The following is a 26,003-nucleotide window of genomic DNA, read 5'->3' as shown; positions in this document are numbered from 1 at the left end:
CAGACAAATGAGTGAAAACTCCCTCTTTCAATATCAATTGTAGATGTGATTATTAGCAAACTCTCAGAAATGGCTTTTCTTACAGGGAATCCAGTACCAAAAATCACCTGGCACAAAGATGGACAGCTTGTTCAAGAAGATGAAGCCCATCACATTGCGTCTGGTGGCCATTTTCTTCAAATTACCAACGCCCAAGTGTCAGACACTGGAAGATATACATGCTTGGCTTCTAATACAGCTGGAGACAAGAGCAAAAGTTTCAGTCTTAACGTGTTTGGTAAGTATAAGCTTTGCTTCAAATCTTGAAAAATCAGACGTGACTATAGGCTAAATTCTCTTCTTTTCTTTCTCTGTTTACTTAATGTTTCTATTAGAGAATTTCATCATGTAAGGAGGACCAGCACTTGTGTACATTTACTGTTTTTCCTGAATTAAGTAATTCATCAATTCATTCATTACATACAGAATACCTACTATGTTCTAGGCACCGGGCACAGTGCTTTGTGCTAGGGACACAACTGTGAACAAGACAGACATTAAAGAAGCCGTAGTAAAGGATAGACACATGCTGGTCAAAGAGAAGCAGGTAAACAATAAATGGGTCACAACCTGAGATATTTTATACATTCTTTGTGAAATTCTGCCATTACTGGAAATTGTCCATATTAGTGTCTTTGTGGACTAGGAGTGATGAAATACCTGCGTATATTGGTACATTCAGTTCCTGCAGCATCAGTCACGCTTATGTCCCAGGAAAGACATTAAAATAGCTTCATAATTTCTGCTCACTTTTTGAAATGTAAAATATACCACCTAAATGTACTGCACTTGATTACCAATATCAAAATAATTCTGCTAAAATCAACTCACCTGTACGTGAGTATGCACATTTTTATAGTGTTTGTTTTTGTAGTTACTGGCTATACTATTTGTGGAGTACATAGATACTCCCACACATAAGAACTTCTCCTGTAGAACACAGGCTTCAGGGAGCTTACAGTCTAATTGAATAGAAGAGATATATCTGAAAACAAAAGTTAAATCAGAATACCAGATAATGTCTCAGCTTTCAGATGTTTGTGCGAGAAAAAATACCAGATAATGTATAAGTAAGTATTAAAGGACTAGTGTGTGTATATATGTGTACATAGAATAATTGTACAAAACTATAAATCCCCAAGGTTGGAACCCCAGCACCTAACACAGCATTGCATAGCAGAATACATGGATAAATATGAATGAGAACGTATGAGCCACTTGTCTCCTAACATGTCGGTGATCTCTGAACATCCAATCAGTATGTAAAAGGCAAATGCCCAGGCCTGGATTACCTCTGGGTTACCTCTCCTCTCCCTTAGCTCACTGCTTCTCTCACAGCTCTAAGTTCCTCTTGCCTTATTCTTCCCACTACTGCTTCACCTCCCCATAGTGACCTATCTCAAAATCACATCCTCTGTCTTCTCTGAAAACCTGATTTAAAACTCTCTGTAGCCCCTGGCTGTGATTGAAATTTGACCCTCCCGAGAGACATCAGCTCCCCTGAGACCATCTCCAATGGAGATCTCGTATTCTTTATTGTAGGTATCCTAAGTCACGCCATCTGACTACACCACCTTCCCCTCAACTTCACCATTTTCTGGTTACTCACCCATTTCCTTGTCACTATGCCTCATTCATTGAAGACTCAGGGATCTGAATCGAAGCCTTCTTTTTCACCAACTTCATAAAGTTGAGGCTAAGTGTATATGTTTGTAACTTCCAATCTACCCAGCCATAAAGTCAATACCTTTACCCTTTCTTTTCCCAGACAATGAGTTATCCTTCTTGTTCTCAGTTTCTGCTTGCACTTATGCCTTGACCCTGTGTCTTTCCACCTTCTTTGGTATGTCAGTTATTCCCACAGTCTGCCTTACTTGGCAGCCTCACCTTCTACTGTCTTCACCACTTCATATTTTAACCGTTCCCTGTCTGTACTTCCTGTCCCTCTAAAAACAGGCTTCTGCCCACATCATTCCTGACACTGCTTTGGAAAGAACTCTCCTGTTGCTAGGCCCAACAAATATTTTTCAGTCATGATCTTAACGTTTTGTACATTATTGATCTCTTTCTCCTAGCGTTCTTCCCTAGTTTTCTTTGTGCACCTTTGGTTGCTCCATTTCTCTCTCCTTTATGGCCTCTTACTAGATCCATCTCATAAACAACGAGTCCCCTAGTATTTGTACTTACTTCACTATTCTTGATACTCTAGATATTCTCTTTAAGTAATACAATTCATTCCCAGATGTTTGATTATCATCTCCTACAGACAAAAGACTTTGAAAATCCATACCTGCAACCCAGATCTTTCTTGCAAGGTGCAAATTCCTATATGGAATTGCTTGTTGGACATTTCTACCCAGAATTCTCATAGACACTTAAGATACAAAATATTCAGAACTGAAAGAACTATCTTCCCCTCCTAAATGAATGAATCTTTCTATATTTTTACTTCATTGCTTCACTGCAGTTTAACAAGGTCCTAAGCAAGAAAACTGGACATTATCTTTGAGCTCAGTTTCCTTTATCTCCCAAATTCCATCATCAAGTCCTGCCAATTAATGTCCTAAGTCTTTGTTTAGTTGCTCCCTTCTTTTGTGCTCTTCCTTCTGTGCTCTAATTCAGTCCCTCATTATCTTTTATGAAACAAATATACCTGTCTCTTTTATTCTTGCTTCCAGTATTGACCCACTTGGTTTGTCTTCTCTATATTCCCTTCCCACTCCTCACTGCTTACTTCTGCTCTGCTCTCAATACACTCCCTCTCTTTACTAATCTCTGTTCTTTTCACCCACTAACTACCACTAATCCTTTAAGGCTCACTTTAACATGTCCTCCTTTAGGAGGCCTTCTCTAATGACTCTTCACACCCCCTACCTCAGATTGGACTGAATACCGTGCCTCCGCTAACCTTCCCCCAACATGCCCATTATTGCCCTTACCATACTATGTTATGGTTCCTTTTCTGTGTGTCATCTCGTCCATTATCTTGTGAATTTTTTGAGAGATCTCACTACTTTTGTGTAGAATAAGAACAATAATTGTTTTCTGTAACTGTTAGAGAATAGAATTATACATATAAGTACAACAGAAATTTAGAAATACACAAATAGAGAAATTTATAAATATATTTCTTCAACCAAATTTTAATCTTTTTCAGTATCTCCTACAATTGCTGGTGTAGGTAGTGACGGCAGCCATGAAGATGTCACTGTTATCCTGAACAACCCCACCTCTTTGGTGTGTGAAGCTTATTCATATCCTCCAGCTACCATCACCTGGTTTAAGGATGGAGCTCCTTTAGAATCTAACCAAAATATTCGTATTCTTCCAGGTAATTAATTTACTTAAGATTACCAAGATGCATCTGTGTCATCTACTGTTGTAGAAAACCGGAGTCATCGTTTACTTTTTATAAAAATATAATACCTATGTTATTGGTTGTGTCATGTTCTATTTATATTTAAATTTCTAATTTTTTGTATATGCTTTATAATCTAAGGTACTGAAAATTACTTTTTGAAAGATCAGAAAAATATCTATGTAAAAAGGAATAAATAAATACCACAATGTAATTAATTGCAAAAGTATAATGTGGTATGTTGAAAATGGTAAAAATTCATTTCTCATTGAATTGAACCTTGAAGGAGAGTTAATATTTAGATTGAGAGAGTTTATTTATTCCTCTTTAAAAAATATATATATAATATATATATATATATATGAAAATAGAAAGCATTAAAAGTTATAATCACTGGCTTCAAGAAATTTACAAGCCCATGTGGAGGAGAGATAATATGTGCAAAAGTTTATTAACAATATGAGTCTGTGAATGATCATGGATTATGAATAGTCAGGGGGGTATGATAAATGGGGTCATGAAAACTTTATAAGAATTCAAAAGAAGAAACGGCCACTGCAGATTGAAGTGGTCAGAAAAAGCTTTGTTGCTTAGTCAGAACTTGAACCAGACTTTAGAGAAAGTTCTAGAATTTAGTTGATTGGAAATGAGTTAGGAGGGGTTTTGGATCATTAAGGTGACTAGTGTGGGAAACGTACAAAGTAAGAATGGCCTAGCCATGTGCAAGTGATAACAAAGACACTTCTCAAACCCACTTGAGTGTAGATATTGTGGGGGGCGGAGGGGCAAGATGTGAGGTCAGGAAGGAAAATTGAAGCCATGTTTTGAATGCCTGGATTAAAGAGTTTTGACTTTATATTTTAGTCAATTGAGAACAGTATAAGATTTTTAAGGAGGAAGATATCATAATAAGAACTGTGTTTCAGCACAATTAATCTGGCCTGATAGGCCAGGTAGGTGAGAGTAATTAGATGATTCAGGCAGAAACCTATTTATGAAGAGAGTGAAATTAGGACCTTAGCTAGGGAGGTGTACGGATTCATGGCGGGTCGAAATGGGAGTGAGAGTCCACAGAGGACCCCTGGGGACTCCGTGGCTGTCCCCACCTGCTTTGCAGTGCCCATGTTGTAGTTTGTCTTATATCAGATGTCTATCACAGAATTGGCTGATGTAAGAAGAAATATGCTACCTATAAGAACTAAAACCCTCAAAATTTGAGGGTGCTCTGCTGCCACTGTGATTTCAGAGACTCTTTGATATTCTGTGATTTCCAGGAGGTAGGACACTGCAGATCCTCAATGCACAGGAGGACAATGCTGGAAGATACTCTTGTGTAGCCACTAATGAGGCTGGGGAAATGATAAAGCACTATGAAGTGAAGGTCTACAGTAAGTTCTGAAAGAACACGATGTCTCATATCTTCCCCAATGTTTCTAACTCTTTCAATCCTGTTTTTCATTATGGGTTCATAATTATTTATGCACAATCATTAAAGACTCTTGTTTATGCAGCTTGCTTCCTTAGGGATGGAAGTTGAATTAAGCATTGTGCCCATGGCCTCAATTACTTAAAGATGTGAAGGGCTCCCTCAATCCACTCAGTATCTTCTTGTTGGAGACCTTGTCAGTGGCACTTCCCTAAGTTTCTCTATTTTTCCTTCTGAATTACTCTCTGGGTTGAGTTATAGTACTTTCATGTACAAAACTGTTGTTAGATGAATATGCTCTAATCAACAGCCCAAGATGAGATCATCGGTGACTCTGGGCTATTCCAATGTACATTTACCTATATATAAAAGGCAAAGCTAATATCGCCATTAATAGGACCCACATTTCAGCATTTTGTTTTTGTGTTTATAAAATAAAAGTATCTTTCTGATTATCTTTTGTTCTTTGACTCAGTACCCTTAATGACCCACAAAATATATTTTATGTGTCATGCATAGGCTGTGTCTGTGGACCTAGAGCAAATGAAACTAACTGTTTTATACAGGATGTTAGCTTCATTGGCAGTATAATAAGGACGAAAGGAGAAAAATACTTTCCTTCACATCCTGTATCTGAACACTACTGTTTCATAAGATGTTAACTTAGGCCCTTAATGAGAGATCATCATGGGAAATGCTTCTACTTACTTCCTGTTTTCTTGTTAAGTGATCCTCAGTGTGATTTTCATTGTATTCCATGTGTTTTGAAGAACCGATGTTTAACTCTTTAATATTTATTTTACACAGTTCCACCCATAATCAATAAAGGGGACCTTTTTGGGCCAGGCCTTTCCCCTAAAGAAGTGAAAATCAAAGTAAACAACACTTTGACCTTGGAATGTGAAGCTTATGCAATTCCTTCCGCCTCCCTCAGCTGGTACAAGGATGGACAGGCCAGTCATAACTTTTTTCATTTGGTGATAATTTTGTAAGGACTAAAATGGTGAAATGAAAAAAAAAAAATTGGCACAAATGACTCAGAAATTCAATGTGACCTTAATACTAGCAAATCCCATCCTTCTAGAATCTAAAACTGCAAAACAGCAGCAGCAACAACAACAAAAAACCTGAACCATGCTTAACAATTTTAGTGTTATTCCATCACTGGGAAGTTTGCAGGATTGTTTTTCTATACATTCACAGTTGTCTATGAAAATCTAGCCACCTTCCCACGGGGGAAGTTAAGGGAACAGATTTTTTGTTCTGTGGTTTTGCAGAATAAGTAAACTTAGTAAAGAAGAAACAGGTAAATGTTGCCAAGCCAGATTAGAATGATGGGTATAGCATGGGTACTAAATGTATTCAGAACCTTCTCTAAGCATCTTTAACTCTCTTACAAAAGGTAACATTTTTAATATTCCAAGATAAATTTAAAAAGCTAAGAGAAATGATGAAGGGCCCAATACAGTTAACTGGGAGCAATGAGAAACTTTAAATAAAAGGCAGATGCTTTAATTCTGTGATCTGGCTTTCAGACCCCACACCCATATTTCTCATTCAACTTATGTTCTTCCATGCATGTTTTAAAGACATGTCCAGCTGATCTTAGACCAAAATAGAATTTTTAGCTGCTATTAACACTGTGCTCAACACAGATACGAAATAACTAAGCTGCCATTTGTCCTATTTTACACATAATCAGTCAAATGGTCAGTTGTAGTAGTTCAGGTCATAGTCGTGATTTAAGATGCAGGAAAAATATAGCTTTATTTTTTCAGATCCCAGATGGATTCTGCAATACTGGCAGCTAAAAAAAAAAATCATCTCTTATAAAATAAGCAAGTTTCATCTGGAAGCCATTGCTAAAGGAAAAATATAGACCTCCCACCATGTTCTGTTTATAGATTTTTTTTTCTGACTATAAGCATGATACAATATCAATTCTATATGAATCTACTTGGAGACAATTCCTTTCTCTTCGAAATCATATTATTATTTTATTTTTAATTTTCTCTAAAGCCCTTTCATTCCTTGTAGTTACTACACATGCACACACGTACACAAACACATATACACATAAAAACTGGATCATGACTAGAATTGCACTAGGAATGAGGCACTGTTATTTTGTTTTTTAACATTCCATTATGAGTAGTTAACACATTAACTGCTATGTGAGTTGTTTTTAACTCACACTAGTTTTTAGCCCGGGGCCTCATGAAGCATATGTAACTCACATATCTCTTCACCTTGGGAACCGTGAGCAATATTTTTCAAGTTGCATATAACTCACTCATAGAAAACAATAAAAAATAAAGAATTTTTCATTAAATTAGAAAGGATCATTTTGTTTTTGAAGCTTCTATTCTATTTTCATAATAAAATACAGTGGCCCCAAGGAAAGAAACTTTTTTTCTAGCGTGGCAGTCAATGTGTTAAATTACAGTTTCAAATCCAGACTTAACTGATTTAATTAAGATGCTTTACACTGCTAAATTTTTCAGGGTTTGCAATTGGTCCCCAAATGTGAACAAAAAAAAATGCTGTTTTTAATTTATTTTCCATATTCATTCTCCTGTTTTTCAGTCTTCAGATAAGCAACACTACTTAAGCAAAGCAGTGTTTTTGAGAAAAAACACAAAAAATATTGGCAGTATTGGCCACAATAAGTTTTGATACAATCCTTGAGTTTTATTTATGGATATCCTGAAGTTTTTCTTTTAGCATAGAAAATTTAAATGATGCTATTTTTATATAAGTGATATAATGTTAATAATGATTTGTTGCATTCTGAATTATTTATTGAGCATCTACTATTTGCCAGACACTGTTTTAGGTGCAGGGAATATAGCTGTGAAAGAAACAGACAAATACCTTTGCTCAAATGAAGTTTGGAGAGACAAAAACTACATGAATAAACCAGTAAAATATGTAATGTGTCAGATGGTGTAAGGCGTCATAGAGAAAACTCAATCAAGGAGAGGAATACCAACTGTAGGGAGTGTGATCTCTTATCTAAATACGGAAGAGAAGGCCTCTCTGATAAGGTGATATTTAAGCAGAAATCCAAAGAAAGTGAAGGAAACTGGCATAAGACAACTTAGGAGAAATTCCAAAGTGGAAAGCATAACAAGGACAAAGGTCCTGAAGCACCGGGGCTGGGATCAGTGATCAAGAGAGACACAGGAGATAAGAGCTGAAGACTAATGGAAGGCAAGAACATACTGCCTTCGACCAGTTGGCCTTTGTTCTGATGGGAAGCCAATTGGAAAATTGAACCCAAGAATATGATATGATTTGACTTAAGGTTTTAAAAGGTTTACATTGGCTCCTGTACTTGAGGAAGAAAGAGAGAGGGTCCTAATCCAAAAGAGAGATGGTGGTTGCTTGGACCAAGGTGGTAGCAGGATGTGGGGTGTGAAGGAAAGAGATGAGTCAGGAATGAGTCCAAGATTTTGCATGAGATTATTAGGAGGGTGAGATTAGATAGAGAGAGAAGCAGTCCAATAATTAAGCCCTGGGTTACTCCTGCATTTAAAGGTTGGGGAGAGCAAGGAGTGTAGTGTCCCAAAAGATAAGGGGGAAAAAGGTGTATACAAATGAAGGCAAGTTAAACTGTGTTAAATGACACTGGAAAGGTGAAATAAAGACTTTAGAGTTTACCAATAAATGTAACAGTGAACGGAATGTCTTTGGGGACATCGACAGAGTCTTTTTGCTCAAGTAGTAATGGTGAGAGTCTGAATGGAGGCAGATTTAAAAAAAGATGGAAGGAAAGACATTGGAGATAGCAAGGGTAGGAAACGTTTTTAAATCATTTCACTACAAAGGGTATTAGAAAATGTGGAGATAGGCTGCAGCATGATAGTTTTTTGTTTGTTTCTTTGTTTAAGATTGAAACTGGCCAATGGAAAGAAATAAATGGATGATGATGTAGGTGAGAGAAGATGCAGTTGCTGGAGGGATGTCTTTGAGTAGACCAGAGGATTCTCAGAATGGGCATGCACAGACTGGTTTTAAACAGTATTAGGGTTTTTCCACAGGAGTAAAATAAAGGGAAAGCAGACAGGGGAGTTGAGGATTTATACAAGGTGTGATTATCACGGCAGACCTTCTCTGGGTGGGGAGGGAATTGAGTTCAGCAGGAAAATGAGAAGCAGTGAAAAGGCTGCAAGGTCAATGGATTGCAGGTCCTCTGATGGAGTCCGAAAGTTATTGTAGTTGGTGTGCTGGAGGAAATAGGTTACAGAGTTAGGAGGTGGTGGAGAGTGGGAACTTGAAACTAATATTATGAAGTAGTGCAGTTATTGTTAATTATAAGGGGTAGGTATGACTGTCCTACTTAGTGGCTGAGAAAGGGTGGGGGACAAGAGAATTAGAGGAGAGGAGGTCAAGGAACTGAGAGGACAGAGCATTGGATTCTGTATTGAAATCACCAGGAACTATGAGAAGGAAAGTATCATTAGGAGGAATGACAGTGAGCCAGGAGCTAAAACCTTCAAGGAATGAGGGAGAATTTAGTATAAATGGAAATGTTTAGAAGATGAGAAATACGATTCTATAAGTATTCTATATTTGTATTTTATAAGTATAGGTAATTTTTCCAATAAAACATCATTAATACAAATATCTGTAAATTAATGTTCCATTAAGTGTAGTCATAAATTTCAATACAACTCCCTAATATAAATATCTCTAGGCTAAAAATTTTCATTTATGAAGTAATGATGTTTCTGAATGAACAATAGTAATTTTAGATTGTGCTAATGCCCTCAATCTTTCGTAAAGAGATTTTAACATTTTCTACACAATTATCATAAAATAGAAATATACTTTTTAATACTATGTAAGATCAGCTATAAAATTTTTTTCCAACATGGACAAATGGATATGGTACCTAAGCACATATTTTTATTATAAAAAAATGTATAAATGCATGACTCACAAATACCTGGCACAAGTATAAACTATATCATCTATAATTTTCAAAAAATAAAGATTTGATTACTTAAAAACAATCAGTTTAACCAAATTAAATTAACTATTGTTGTCTTCAATGTTTTACATACAATTTTATTTTTGTTTGTTAAAGAATCACAAAAACTATCAATTGCACGACCTCTTAGAGGATTTATCATAGTACTTAATGCTAACATTATCATAATTGAATCACAGCCCCTTAAATCAGATGATCATGTTAATATCGCTGTGAATGGACACACACTTCAAATAAAGGAGACTCAAATATCAGATACCGGGCGATATACTTGTGTAGCATCTAACATTGCAGGTGAAGATGAATTGGATTTTGATGTGAATATACAAGGTAATACTAATATGCTCATTGTATATACTTTAATTTATATGATCTATCTAAGCAATGGGACACAGGTTTGTTTGTTAAATAGTGGGGTTTTTTCCTGTTGATAATAATATAAATTCATTATTAAAACCTTGGACTCAAGCAATTAAAGAGGAAGAAAATAAATCCATCATTCAAGATTAACTGTTATTTTTATGTGTTTCCTTCTGATATTTTTAAATGTGTACTTTACTTATAAAATTGGGATCATATAATACAGACTTCTCTGTTACATTAGCATTCTTCTAACATTTTATCACTGAGGTTTTTAATAGCATTTATATGGAAGCCAAGAAAATAGTAAAGTACAAAATTCAGAGTAGTCAGACTTGGAATTGAATGATGATATGGCTCCTACAAGTTCTGTGACTTGAACAGTTACCTAAATATTTTAAGTCTCCATTTCCTCACTTTTAAAATTAACGCCTTGTAGAATTGCAATGAATACTAAATGAGATAAAGTATATAAAGCTCTTAGCAAAATGATTAAGAAATGCTGCCTGCTATTATTATTATCGATATGGTTAATGTTGTTGTTACTAACTATTCAACATGATTTTTAATAACTATGCCTGTTTCATCAGTTGAGTATCCAAATATTAATGTAACCAGACTCCTGTTGTTGAATGTCTGTGTTGTTTCCAAGTTTTCACTACTCATAAATAATATTACACTGAACAATTTTATACATAGTATATATGCACATCTTTGATTTTTCATAAGTTGCTGAGAGTAGAAATTTGAGATCAAATATTATGGACTATTTTAATGCTTTTGAAAGGTAAACTGCCTTCCAGAAAGTTCACATCTATCCCCATTTGTCCCCAGAAAAGTATGAGAATGTCTTTTGTTATTTTTGTTAATGGAGTTTTTTGGGTGACCCTGGGTGGAGTGCAGTCGCGTCATTGTAACTCATTGCGACCTCAACTCCTGGGCTCAAATGGAGTTTTAATCCTAATTGCATACCTTCTTTAGCCTTCTTAGTAAGACAAATCATGGGAAAATGCTCTAAATTGAGCCAGTATTTTTTAATGGTCCCTCAAAATTAATTTTTCCTGCTATGATCATACTCCTTAGCCATGCTTCTCCCTCAGGGAGAGCCCCTTTATCGTCTAAGTGTCAGAGCCCAGGGAGAGCAAAACATAAGCATAGCATTTGGAGCCCCATATGTTTTGTTCTTCCACGTGAGACCCAGCTCCAACTTCTGTCTACTACAGTCTTTTTTGGCTAAGGGCTATAGTTGGTAGGTGTGTGAGTACTTGAAGATATTTTCACATTGTCTAATTTATTACATTTACAAATCACTCCTGTGAAAATACAGCCAAGATCCTTGCTTAATGGATGACACTGGCATTCACACGTGACCAAAATTTCATGCCTTTCCTCCATAGTTCCTCCAAGTTTTCAGAAACTCTGGGAAATAGGAAACATGCTAGATACTGGCAGGAGTGGTGAAGCCAAAGATGTGATCATCAACAATCCCATTTCTCTTTACTGTGAGACAAATGCTGCTCCTCCTCCTACACTGACGTGGTACAAAGATGGCCATCCTCTGACCTCGAGTGATAAAGTATTGATTTTGCCAGGTAAAGATTGCTACAAACAGGGTAAAAGTCTGAATCTCTGCCAAGTGTGTTTCCTCTGACTTATTAGACCAATTGAATTGATTGGCTCTCTGGCCATGTAATATAGCTCACAGGCTGCCAGGTGCCACTGGTATCCATGTACCTCAGTCTAGTTACTCTAATGCAGAGTCTGGACTGAGCATGTGACAGTAGAATAGAACACCTTAGTCAGTTTCTCAGATCTGCTACAACATCACTCTATCAACTTAAGACAGTCCTCTGGCTTTCTCATGCCTTCATTTCCGTATTAGTGCAATGAGGTGATCAGTTTGATTTCTGTATATTATTAATATAAATTTTAACATATGTTAGCAAATAGTCACCATTCAGTTTGTTAAATGAATTTATCATAAATAAACAGTAAAGATTATTAGTTTCAAGTATTTTAGTTATTACATGGTTTATTGATGGAAAAGATGTTTAAATTGTGGAATATTTTTAAGGCTTCTAGTTAATTTTAGCAAGAGTTTAAATATACAGGCTTGTCAAAACTCATCAGGTTGTATATTTAAGGTCAGTGCATTAAATAACGTATGTATGTTTGACCTCAATTAAGGAAAAGAATATCTTGAAAAAATAAAAAAAAAAACTGAAAAGAGACATAGACATGGCAGCTATATGTAATATGTGATCCTAAATTGAATCTGGGTTTGGGAAAAATGGCTATTAAAAACATTATTACCACAATATAATGAAATTTGAACATGGACTGTGGATTCAATAGTAGTTTTGTCCTAATTTTAAATTTTTCGATTCTGATGATTGTACTGTGGTTATATAAGGGATTATCCTTGTTCTTATGAAATACAGATTTATGAGTATTTAGGAGTAAAAGGGCACCGTTTCTCCAACTTACTCTCAAATGGTTCAGAATAAGATTATATACATATGACACAGAGAAAGATAAAGCAAGCGAAGTGGAATATAAAAAATTAGTGAACATGAGTGAAAATTTTTATACAATTGTTATAACTTTCCTCCAAATTTAAAATATCAACATGAAAAGTTTAAAAATATACAGCTATTCTTTCAAGATTGTATGTATAATGGTAAATTTTATACTTTTACATCTTTGGATATTACTTTCTCAAACAAGTGCTTGCAACAAAAGGTATAAATACTTCTTAAAAGTGTTTAAAACTGCAAAAGCAAGCAGTCACTGCATAGTAACATTTCATGTGGAACATGATGAGGGGCAAAGAGGAGCATTTCCCCCTCTAGAAAAATCTACATGAGCTAGCTATTCATTTCTCAGGAGATCTGATTAGACCATTTTTTAATAATGTAGTGTTTGTTATTAACGTGAGATTAAAACTGAATGACTAGATGAAATAGGAACTCTGAATGAAAATGTAAGGAAATCATTAGACCTGAAAAATTGTATCTGTTTATGGTACGTTTACTGTAAGATTCAGAGGAGTAAACATATTGGGGTATATTTGCAGGAGGGCGAGTGTTGCAGATCCCCCGGGCTAAGGTAGAAGATGCTGGGAGGTATACATGTGTGGCTGCGAACGAGGCTGGAGAAGATTCCCTGCAGTATGACGTCCGTGTACTCTGTGAGTTTGTTTTCTTTTGTTTATTATTCATTCTTTTACTCAGAAATATTTTTGAGGAACTAATGTTTGCAAGATGTTAACACGAAGCACTTTAGAGACTATAAAGATAATCAGAAACTGATAGTTCTCCCAAGGAGGTAATTGTCTTATACTAATTGACTGCACATTAGTCAGGACTCTTGAAGTATCAAATAACAAACTGGCTTAAAGCAAAAAGAGAGAGTTCATTGACTCGTGAATCTGAAAAGTCCCAGAGTAAAGCTGGCTGCAGTCATGTCTGCCTTCTGTGGCTTAGAAGAGGTCAAGTGGACTTTACTTTTTCTTTCTCTTAACTTTGTTTTTCTTCATTAATGTCACTCTCAGGTGACATTAATGACACTTTCTATCCCCTTGGATAGCCAGGTGGCCCCCAGCAGCTGTAGGCTTACATCCTCTTAGTTCCACATCCAAGTGAAAGCTTTTCTCTCCTATAATTTACAACTGAATTCCTGGAATTGAATTTCCGTGGTTTTAATTGGCCAATTGTGAATCACGTTTCCATCCCTGAGCCAATCACAGAAACAAGAGGTTACAGTGTTCTTTAATAATTTATACAGCCTAGTTTATATGCCACCCTCAGACCAGAGCCATCTCCATCTGAATGTATAGACAGAACATGGAAGAAATATTGTTCCTTTGTGGGGAAAGACAAGGGATGTTACTAGAAGCAGAAGCAAATTGATACTTCATTGGAAGAGGCTGAGCGAGAGAAGTGGCAGGGGGAATGCATAAGAAGCAGTCAGTATGGAAGATTCGATAGAGGCAGTGATTAAGTGATATGAAGTATCAGGCACTCATCTCAGAGTATAAGGTGACATTGAGGTTTTTATCCTGGGTGATTAAGAACATGGTAGCCAGATTATTAGAAATAGAAGACCCAGGAAAACAACACGATTTGGGAAGTCAGTTTTGTTCAGACATGTTGAATTTGACATGGTTCCAGGATACTTAGCTAAAATGTTGAATGGGCAGTTGGAAACATGGAGAATCATAGGAGAAAGAACTGTATCACAGGAGAAAGAACTGAACTAAGAATATAGATTTGAGAGGTGCTATTCAAAGACATGAGATTTCTAACAGAAAGCATTAGAGATATAATAGGAGAAGGCCAACAGAAGATCATTGGGGGATCATTTACAATTAAGAGATACGAAAAGAAAACAAAGTCATATCCAAAAAAAATCTGGAGAGTTAATGAAAACCAGTAAACTATCATGTTCCAGAATTTAGGGCATAGAAAAGGTTATCAAAAGGTAGGTTTTAGGATTTAATACTAAAGCAAGTTTTAGAAAAATAAAAAGTGAGAAAAGGTCATTTGACTTTGAAACTAAGAAGTCATTGGTGAAATTCAAAATAGCAATTTAGATACTGTGATGTGGTGCAAAGCGACAAAAGGATAAATATTTAGCAAGTAATCAGAAAGTAAAGATGCAAATACATAGAGTACTTTTAAGACGTTTTGCAGAGGAGGGAAGAGGTGGAAGAGAGTTTGAAGATAAACAACCTGTTGGGAAAAAAAAACAAATTGAAGAGAGATTTGAGCTTGCCTGTAGATTGAAGGAAATAATTTAACAGAAAGGGGCAAATTAAAATTTCAAGTGTGTATGTGGATGTGGGCAGAGTGCAGGATTGATAGAAAAAGGTCCTAGAACGTTTGAAAAATGCAATCAAGGAACCAAGACAGGTTAGCCTTTCATGGAGAAAGAGAGATTTTGGAACAGTAACAAGGGAAATGTGGGAATGTATGTTAAGTGTATTTAGTCCTCCCCATTAAGTATGAGTGTAAGAGAAACAGTAGCAGGAGTGGGGTTTGGGCCTATGGAACACAGAAAATGTTAGCAATGGCCACTATCGGGCTTCGATAGACAGCGTTGAGTTGGAGCTATGGGGTTCAGTCATTGCTTTCTGTAGTCCCCCTCAGTAACCTGGAGGCAGAGACAGAAAAAAATAGATGGTGTGGCTTACCCAGGGTGGGGTGGGGTTGCCACAAAGTACACTTTGTTGAAGCACTGGAGGGTGAGAGAACAGAGAGTGTGCAGTGAGCTAGAGTATGACTAAAATGACCCACTATGAGATCTGGGCTGAGCAAGAGGAAAAATGAGCCTAGAAGGAGGCTGACAGACCGACTGTAGGCAGGGAGGAGTCAAAGGGCTAGAGTTACCAGTGCAAACAAAGGGGAGTTTACGAAGGAAGCCTGAAAAGAGGTGGAAGAGAGAGCACTAAAGTTCGAAATTTATTTATTTGACAAATATCTGTTGATTGCTCACTATGTGCCAGGCACTGTGCTGGGCACTGAGGGTACAGCAGTGAATATAGTAGACATCAGTCTTTCCTCATGGAGCTCATAAACTTGCAGAGAAGAGGAGTTCATGTTGAATGGTCCAAGGTATGACCAGCTATGGACACCTGAAGTGGAGTAGCAGAGCCAGTTAATTAGGGTGGGAAGGGTCATCAACATAGATTTTAAAGTCCATAATGTAGTTACAAGGAAAGGGGGAGAGAAGACAATTAAAAATCAGTGGTAATATTTTCAAGAACGGCGAAGGAATATCCCAGACCATCTGGCTGAATTGGACCTAAGTTCGGAAAGAGTTTAGTTTAGAGAGAGCAGTAGGAGTTGATAGTTAGGGAAAGAGTGGGAGTCAGCTGAATTGAAACGGAACTATGGTGTTGGGTGGTCAAGGGTAGATGTTCATGTCTCCAGGCTGTTATTTTTAATTAGGAGGAAGTTGGCAAGCAAGTTCGAGAGGAATTTAGAGTTGGAAGGTGGAAACAAAGCAAGAAAAATTAACTGGCCCCCAAATCCTGGCTAAACTAGGGCTGTTTCACAATATCTGCTGCTCACCTCCTAGGTGTAGGGAGGGCCACTAAGAACAATTCTGAGTGGTGTAACCCAGCTGGTGGGGTGTGGCAGCCAGAGGAGCAGGTCAGAGCAAAGAGCTGTGGTGGAGGCCTCAGTTCCTGGACCTGTCGTGCACCTCCTAGCACCTCCTAGCACCTCCTGTGATTCAGCAATTGATTAGTTTTCAGGTGTGGGGTAGTGATACCTCATGTAATTTGAAACTCAAGTTTATTATTTGCCAATCTGCATTCAAGTTATCCATTTTATGTTACCTGAAGTATGGTAAAAATCGCCATGTAACTTTGAATATGAAAATATGCATTCAAAATAACATTGAATTCTGTTATGTGCTTTGTGGCATTGATTGTTTTCTTGACAGACTTTCAGTTTAGTTGTTGGAGACCCAGATACCACAAGGTTGCGTCTACATCAAACACAGTCTTTACTGATGGCTAAAGATACGGTATTAATATATTTTAAGAGAGTGGAAAAGAAAAATAACTAAGCTTTCAAAACAAAAGGATGATTATTTACTTAAAAATAAGTCTCTACATTTACCAAAGCAGCCAACACATGTGTTCCTAGTTCATTTAACATTTCCATTTTTAAAAATTCTATGAGTAATATGTGATTTTTTTCATAACTGACATGAACCTGGATTCTACAGTAATATTTTAAATGAGAATGAATATATATAGGAAAATCTAGAGTAGGACTTCTCAAACTTTAGCATACATAAGGATCACCTAGAGAGCTTGTTGAAACACAGATTTCAAGCCAGGTGCAGTGGTGCACACCTGTAATCCCAACTACTTGAGAGGTTGAGGCGGGAGGATCACTTGAGCCCAGGAGTTCAAGTCTAGCCTGGGAAACGTAATGAGACACCCCCCCCAAAGATAAATAAAAATAAGTAAAACATAGATTTCCTGGCCCCTCCTTAGAATGCCTGTTGCAAGGTCTGATTGGGACCCAAGAATTTGCATTTCTAAACAAGCTCCCAGCTGATGCTGATCCCACTGATGCTAAGGCTGGGAAAGAAGACACTTTGAATAGTCCAGATGATCCCCTTACAAATAAGACCAAATCTGAACATTTCAAGTACACTGTAAAAGATGTAATTTATCTGGCTTGTCTAGATGACCAAATAGACTTAAATATTCATTTGTGCAGGTGCTTCTTATATGTGTGCTTGAAAACCCAGAAGGTGTAGTGGAAGGAGCTGAGAGAGAAGCAAGAGATGATATATTAGGGAAGAATTGGGAATGAGCCATGTGGGCATGATTCTATTGGAGGGGTTAAGTTAGTACAGCCTAGGTGAAGAGAGGAAGGAGGATAAATCCAAATTTAAATACTTTTCACCACCTTAATTTATTCGTGTGAAATGTTACTTGAGAATCTTAGTTTCTCCTTCCAGTTTTGCTTGTCTATTATCATCCCAAACTTTTTTAAGCTGTCAGAAAACTAGGATAATTTAGAAAAGACCTAATTGCCTGTCATTACCTCTTTGTTGTAATCATTTATTAGTGCCACCAATTATCAAGGGAGCAAATAGTGACCTCCCCGAAGAGGTCACTGTGCTCGTGAACAAGAGCACACGGATGGAGTGTTTATCCAGCGGCAGCCCGGCACCAAGGAACTCCTGGCAGAAAGATGGACAGCCCTTGCTAGAAGACGACCATCATAAATTTCTATCTAATGGAAGAATTCTGCAGGTAAAAGTAAAACTCTAATCTTAAAATAGCTATTTGACTTTGCATTTTGTAGTAATTATCTTTCTGCCTTTTAAAAATAATTTTATTAGTTTACAAATATTTTATTGGTAAAGATAGCTAAGTATCAAAGACATATAAAACAAAATCCATCCTTATTTTATTCCCTCTACCAGAGCACTATTAACAATTTTGTGTGAATTCTTCCAGCTGTGAATACATTCACACACATACACACACTTCTCAATTTACTACAATATGGTCTTTGTGATAAAAGAGATATTGTAAGCAAATCATTATTACAGTCCTTTTCATTTTCATTGCATATTTCTGATGGTAAAATTCTGAGTGATATAAGGTGTCCTGTAGATTAAATTTGTCTACATTGGCAAAAGGTTGATAATAATAAATAATAATAGAAACTATATTAATATCCTGGATTGTCATTTGCCAATGGGATATCTGTATTTTTCTTTCCAAGTCCCTGAAAGAATGTTAGGCACTTGTAGAAATAACACCAATTCCTTTGTTAGGATATGATTGATAAATAACTTAAGCACAATAAATAATATTCTATTGGCCCAAGAATCTAAGCATAACTGTCAGTGTCTTCAACACAGAACATACCTCATGGAGTTCTTTATACAAAAAGGAATCAGGTTCATTACCTATAAATGACCTTGAATTCTCAAAGTATCCTCCAAATATTGTGACTATTTCTACTTGATAATCATACAACCTCTACCAAAATACTTAAATATTTCTGTGTCCATGTCCAAAAGCTGGATATAAATAGATGGGTATAGATTTCTGCATAATAAAATAAATAAAACATAACCGCTGTACTAGCTAACTATTGCTGCATAGAACAAACCACTCCAAAACATAATGACTTGAAAGAATAAGCATTTATTTAGCTCACAAGTCTTCTTGTTGGCTGGCTGATTCTTCTGGTCTCAGCTGGGCTTACTCAAGTGTCTGCACGGAGCTGTGGATTCAATACGTGCCTGTTGATCTTGGCTGGGCTCTCACACATATCCCAGGCCTTGGTTGCAGTAACTGTGCTGATTCTGCCCCATGTCAGCTCTCACCCTCCGGCAGGCTAGTCCTGGCTCCCTCACATGGTGGTCACAGGGTTCCAAAAGAGTGAGCAAAAGTGCACAGGTCTCAGTTTTGAAATGATGCAGTCACTTCCATCACATTCTATTGGCCAAAGCCAGTCACAAAACCAACACCCATTCCACCTCCTGATGGGAGAAGCTTCAAAGTCACATTGCCAGAGACATCGATAAGGAAATGGGAGAATAATTTGGGATATTTTTGCAGTCATATATACTAGTATATATAAAATTGCCTTTTCTTGTTGGAAATCTTTATAAACCTGTATTTATTTGATGGACGTAATAAAAGCGAACATCAGCACTGGTATGTTCAAAATTTTTTCTTGTGTCCATATGCTGTTAACTAGAAAGAATATATATATTGTTTATTCTAAAAAATAATAAAAAATGTGACAACTTGCTTTATTCAAAATTTCAGTTGGAATTTTTTTATTTTTCCCTTAGATTCTGAATACTCAAATAATAGATATCGGCAGGTATGTGTGTGTGGCTGAGAACACAGCTGGAAGTGCCAAAAAATATTTTAACCTCAATGTTCATGGTAAGAGCTCAGTTCCAAAAACATCTGTTAGGGTGTGCTTGAACAAGCAGGGAAACTGTGTTTTAGATTATGTAGGCTCATTTCGTATTTTTAACTTGAACGATGTGTGAAGCCTGCACCCATTCAATCTTCTCTCTTCTTCCTTCCCACTATGGCTAGTAGAATTTATAAAGTATGAAACTTCTAGTAAGCCCATTTTTACATTACTTCAGTCCCTTAAGAGAAAATAGTTGCTCTCACATATTTGAAATTTACATCCAAATTAAAAATTTTAAAGATTACAAGTTTACAAAGTTAGAGCCAAATATAGGTCTTCTACTCATAAAAATGTATCCACTGATACTGATTGGAACCAGTTTCTGTCCTCAAGTGCAGGATTCACGTTGTGCTACATCCTCTAGGACCTAATATACTTCCTGGAGAAGGAAAAATCTCTTTTTGGATTTAAATAATTCCTTTAAAAACACTAGCACACCTAATTCATTCATCAAACTTTAAGTTCTCAGTACATGCTAGACACACCATAAATACTTTTTTTTCTCAAAAAGCAGTTGGATATCTGTTACAAAAGAGTACTTTTATTTTGTGAGGTTCAGCTGCTTCCAGAATATTAAATTGAAATGGTGGACGATCATTATAAGAGGTTTCCTTTACGTGAGTAATACATATATAAAATTCTAGCTCATTTTGGAAATAGCTAAAATTTGAAATCTCATGAAAAATTTCTCCCCTCAAAGGACTTTTATGTAGCACAATGGATATTCTTTTTTGGTGTGCTATGTAGGGAGTATTGCTATCTAGAAATGTTTGGTGTTTGTGTAACAGAGTCTTTCTATAATATTTCCAGTGCTTAGCATAATCAATAACACACTGTAGGTGCTTAATAACTATCTTTGAGGGTTTCTGAATGGATAAATCTGACCAGAACAGAAACACATGTGTTATGAATTCACAGGAAGAATGAATTAATTAAACAAGCATAATCATTGTGAAAGCACACATTCTAAGACACCATGTTCTTTCCACTGTTTGGGGCTTTGTGTATGCGATGCTTTCTTTCTGGGAGACTGTTTTCCCCTTAGCTTAGCTTACTGTTGGTCATAATTTCAAGTATCTTCTCAAATGTCACTTTCTTCTCTTTATCCCCAAACTAGGTTACTTCCCTATTGTCACCCTCCTCTTCTGATTGACACTCATCACCCTTGTGATTACAAGACAGTGTAGAACTGTGGCTAAGAATAAAGGTTCTAGAGCCAGACTGCTTAGCTTCCAAACCTCCAGTAACTAGCTGCGAAACCTTAGGCAAGATGCTAACCTCTACATGTCTCAACTCTCTCATTTATAATATAAGAACTGTACTAAAACGTAAGGTGTGTGAGGGTTCAATTAGACAGTATACGTGAAGTGTTTAGAACAATGCCTGGCACATCATAACCACTCAAATATTGTTAGCTGTTTTTAGTTCAGTATCCATCATTACTGCCAAATTATTAACAAATATGATTCTTGCCTATTGCATTTTTCACACTGCATCATCATCATCTAGCACAATGTCTAGAATACAATAAGCATTCAATAAATGTTTGATAAATGAATGAATTAATTAATAGTAAAATTAATTAATGGATAAAAATAAACAACTATATGATATTAAAAGAAAATAGTGATTTTTGCCTTTTTGATGTTCTGCGTTTGTTTTTTATGTTAAGATCTCAGCCTTAATACGAGTAAATATAATAGATCATTTTATTACTTGCATTCTTTAGTTCATGTCTTACTATCTCCATTGGTCTGACCAAGACTCACTCTACTTTTATTAGTCCATTCATTCATTCATTTGTTTTTATGCCCACTCCTCAATCCTGTTTCCCTTCCACCTTCATAGGAAACCATTCAAATGTATATGATACTATTCCTTCCGTATGTGTTCCTATAAAACATCTATTATTCCATATGTATGTGTTTTAATATGCATACATGGCATTGCATTATTTGTCTTTTTTTACTCCACCTTTTTTCTGCATTGCTTTTGCCTTTTGAATTTTTTTCTGTTTTAAACAATAAACAATAGTTTTTTTTTTTCTTAAATTTTCTGCTTATCTTGAAAATCGCTGATTTACAATGTCAGGATAATCTGTATGATTTACTGAAAGGCGGATACCCCAAAACTAAATTTCCCCTCTGTTCTGCTATAATAGGAAAAGAAAAACGTTAAATAAGTATATAATATTTAAAACAAGACTATTTGAATGTACTTTATAAAAAGCACTATTAGGTCTTTCTTTGTACATTAACAAAACCATCTTAGGAATTGTTGAGTATGTTATACAAATAAAATGAAGAATAATTCTGCCTTTGGAAATTCTGGTACTCTTTCAATTGGGAAAAATAAATTCAATGGACATGAGTTTGATGAAAGCTTCAGGGAATTCTAAGAAGAAAGACAGCTACATAAATAATGACAGAACGTTGAACTCAGTGCATTAGCAGAGTACAGTGGTTGAACGTATATTTAGTAAATTGGAATATATGTTGCTGATAACATCAAATTTCGCTTTTAATCTATTTACTATTATAGTTCCTCCAAGTGTCGTTGGTCCTAACCCTGAAAATCTTACTGTTGTGGTGAACAATTTCATCTCTTTGACCTGCGAGGTCTCTGGTTTTCCACCCCCTGATCTCAGCTGGCTGAAGAATGAACAGCCTATCAAGCTAAACACAAATGCTCTTATTGTTCCTGGTAAGGGATTTATTATTATTGTAAGGTGGGCAAAACTTTCTCATTTTCCTTTTTTTAAAATATAAATGGAATTTCGATTTATTCTCTTTCCAAATTTTTGTCTTGCTTCATCTATTTGTTCACAGTAAATGCCTCTCTTTACCCATCTGGTGCCTTAGGGTAAGATTGTACAGACTTTTAAGATTATAGTGGGAATGTACAATAACAAGGTCTCCCTCAACAAATCATGAAATTTCAGAACACAATGGCTTAGTAATTTTGAGTGGTAGATGATCAATAGAACTTTCATTGGATAAATCTACTGGTTGTTTTTAATCAATTCTAAAGCCCCTTGAGGACAGATGATAGATTAGGTAGGTGGGTAGGTAGATAGTCAGTCGCCTCTGCACTGTGGGAAATTTAAACCCAGAAAATGCTTAACATATTTTTGACTGACTATGCTAACATATTTTTGACTATAGTACAGTTACTATTTGCTCACTAGAAACTGTATCAAATAATTTTGCTGTCCATGTTTCGTTGCTGGAGGAAAAATGTCTATGAATCTCTTCCTTTATAAGGAAGTAGGTCAATAATAAAGGAATGATCAAAGAAAACTGAATTATTTTATTTTAAATATGGGTATTTCTATATAAATGTTACTCTAAGGGAAAGGACATATTTTGCCATTTATCTTATTGATAAAATGGTTATTTAGAACAACCTGTATACCGGTCTTCAATTTGCATTATATTTGCTCACAGGTGGTCGAACTCTACAAATTCTCCGGGCTAAGGTATCTGATGGTGGTGAATACACTTGTATAGCTATCAACCAAGCTGGTGAAAGCAAGAAAAAGGTTTCCCTGACAGTTTATGGTTTGTTTGTACTCTCCTCATAAAATTCTTTCATTTTAAACTGACATTCAACATTTTCTATCTGAACACCTTAATGGAAAGAATTCCTTCTGTTCTTATTTCCTTCCCTCAGTGCCCCCGAGCATTAAAGATCATGGCAGTGAATCTCTTTCTGTAGTTAACGTAAGAGAGGGAACTTCAGTGTCATTGGAGTGCGAGTCAAACGCTGTCCCACCTCCAGTCGTCACTTGGTATAAGAATGGGCGAATGATAGCAGAGTCTACTCACTTGGAGATTTTAGCTGATGGACAAATGCTGCACATCCAGAAAGCTGAGGTGCATCTTTTATTCTTGTTTGAGTGTCATGACTTCATGGAGGGGTCGTGTTGTGGAAGAGATAAGTAGAAGTTGCATATTCCCTTTAGCACAGTGAAAAATGATTTTTATTAAAAATCACATAGTGCCAGACTTTATTTCCACTAAAAAAAAATAAACAGCAAGATTGCAGAAGGCAATTAGAACCGGGGCATTTGAGCATAAAGATGACTGATGATTTAATCTACACTGGAACAGTGTGATTGGTCATCTATAACTTAATGGAGCACATACAATAGTATCTTTTTCTTTTAGGTATCTGACACAGGCCAGTATGTATGTAGAGCTATAAATGTAGCAGGACGGGATGATAAAAATTTCCACCTCAATGTATATGGTGAGCATCTGCCTCTAATACAACTCTTTTTCCCCCAGATATGCAAATGAAAGCAAGTGTCCTGAATTAGTTTAATGAGGACACATGATTTTCTTCTGTTTTTTACAGTGCCACCCAGTATTGAAGGGCCTGAAAAAGAAGTGGTTGTGGAGACTGTCAGCAATCCTGTGACCTTAACATGTGATGCCACCGGGATCCCCCCTCCCACGGTAGCATGGTTAAAGAACCACAAGCCTATAGGTAACGCAGTGGTGGTTGTTTTCTTTTGCTCTTGAATCATCAGATTTATAAACTAGCACTTTTTTAGTGTCACACTCATAGCGGTGTTTAGTTCAAGAAAGCTTAATATACTGAAATATAAATTTACAAGATAGACTTGTAAAATAATTATTCATTTTATAAAGGGATTCTTTTCCTTTTCAAAAAGGCCCTCATTTAAAATAAAAGCACAAAGGGAGAACTTTTAAGAAATACTTTGATCACATAAAGCAAGACATCTTGTTGGTGAATTGTAGAGATGTTAAAAATAAAAAAGCTCTTTTATGTTTTCTTTTGCTTTGTTTCTACTTCTAGAAAATTCTGACTCACTTGAAGTTCATATTTTGTCTGGAGGTAGTAAACTCCAAATCGCCCGGTCTCAGCGTTCAGACAGTGGCAACTATACATGCATTGCATCCAATATGGAAGGAAAAGCACAGAAAAATTACATTCTTTCAATTCAAGGTATGTCGTGTATACTGTGATCTATCTTCAATTTATTTGCTCTATTCCATTTATAGTACAAAATAGTCTACAGTTAATAAGATCACTAGTAATTGATTCAAAATATCTTTACATCAACCAAAAATATTGTCAATTTTCTGTTTTACATCTACCAGTAGATTCTATTTTCATAGAAATGGACATAAATGTGGAAAAAAGAATAACAGAAATTTGATAATCTCTATTTTTTCCATTTTTAATGAAATTATTACCTTTCTATAGTGTACATTCTATTGAACGATACTTATTTAAACAGGAATAATTTATTTTGATGCTACACCTGCAGGTCTGTTCTTATTTATATAGATAAATAAGATTTAATTCCTGAAGAGGTTGTGCTGTGGTGAGACCACAGAAGATTAGGTAAATTAAGGAACATTAATTCATCAAACAGATATTTAATGAATGCCTGCTATGTTCCAGCATAGTTTTAAACACTGCAGAGCAAGCTTGTTTCCTTTTGATTTTCAATAAACCTCTGATTATTATTTTTGGATCAGTATTGAAATTGAAATGAAAGTCTAACTTGAAACCAAGTTGAAATCGTTTTTTTCTGATTTTATTATAATTACCAGGGAAAGAGTTTCTCATAAATTATGAATTCAGTTGTATTATTTACCTATTCTGTGCTCTGCTAAAGCTAACTCTAAAAAAATGAAATTAAAAAAATTGAAATAAGTTCATCATTATCAGTGGTCTTTCTCTAATGATTAGTGATGCTTTGAGATTTCAGAAGCATAAAAGAAAAATAGCTATTCTGAGATTAAGTGTCAGAAACCTCATGTTTAATTATGTTTAGTACATTAATAATAATAAATGCTAATCGTGAAGTCTGTGGTATCGTCAAACATTTTACCAGACTTTTTATATACTTTATTATGCCTTAGAACTAGAGATTATACATGCGCATATGGCCTAGTCCAGTGCTTGCCATATATTAGACACTTATTATAGAATATCTCTTATTATTAACATTCTATTGATTTGGCTTCTTTAGTACTCTAAGTTCTGCAAATTTGGTATAATTATTATCATTTTCTGGGTGATTAAAATGAGATTCAGAGAGATTATGCAGTGCTGTGCTGATAAATGTTTAACAATTGACTCTCCAGACAGAAAGGTCCTGATTTATAGCCAATGGTTTGCCAGTTTCCGTGGTGTAAATATTGCCACCATGGCCTGATATATAAAAGTATTTCAAGCTAAAAAGGTGATGTCACTGAACATGAAGTAGGGAAGACATGTACAAAATTGGCTATTGTGAGCTGGTGTGAGCTACCTCCTGCACATCGCTGTAATTATATAGAATAGGAATTCTAATGTGTTTCTATC

At 35.9% G+C, this 26,003-nt stretch overlaps 1 protein-coding gene across 1 annotated transcript in view; it reads left to right on the top strand.

The window, feature by feature from the left end:
* Positions 1–24,632, top strand: part of LOC105806753 (hemicentin-1-like) — a gene marked incomplete at its 3' end in the record, with an annotated part of 144,142 nt that extends 119,510 nt beyond the window's left edge. The window contains exons 36-50 of the mRNA XM_012639958.1: positions 86–277; positions 3,197–3,370; positions 4,672–4,785; positions 5,631–5,776; positions 9,999–10,149; positions 11,577–11,771; positions 13,256–13,369; positions 17,775–17,962; positions 19,525–19,621; positions 22,200–22,361; positions 23,105–23,218; positions 23,331–23,533; positions 23,828–23,909; positions 24,018–24,149; positions 24,483–24,632. Coding sequence (XP_012495412.1) covers positions 86–277; positions 3,197–3,370; positions 4,672–4,785; positions 5,631–5,776; positions 9,999–10,149; positions 11,577–11,771; positions 13,256–13,369; positions 17,775–17,962; positions 19,525–19,621; positions 22,200–22,361; positions 23,105–23,218; positions 23,331–23,533; positions 23,828–23,909; positions 24,018–24,149; positions 24,483–24,632 — 2,214 coding nt within the window. The remainder of the gene's footprint in view (positions 1–85; positions 278–3,196; positions 3,371–4,671; positions 4,786–5,630; positions 5,777–9,998; positions 10,150–11,576; positions 11,772–13,255; positions 13,370–17,774; positions 17,963–19,524; positions 19,622–22,199; positions 22,362–23,104; positions 23,219–23,330; positions 23,534–23,827; positions 23,910–24,017; positions 24,150–24,482) is intronic.
* Positions 24,633–26,003: the final 1,371 nt, after the last annotated feature.

Source organism: Propithecus coquereli, unplaced genomic scaffold (genome assembly GCF_000956105.1).
Source record: "Propithecus coquereli isolate 6110/MARCELLA unplaced genomic scaffold, Pcoq_1.0 Scaffold146, whole genome shotgun sequence".
NCBI lineage: Eukaryota > Metazoa > Chordata > Mammalia > Primates > Indriidae > Propithecus > Propithecus coquereli.
The sequence above is the reverse complement of the archived record's forward strand: the minus strand, read 5'-3'. Positions and strand labels throughout refer to the sequence as shown.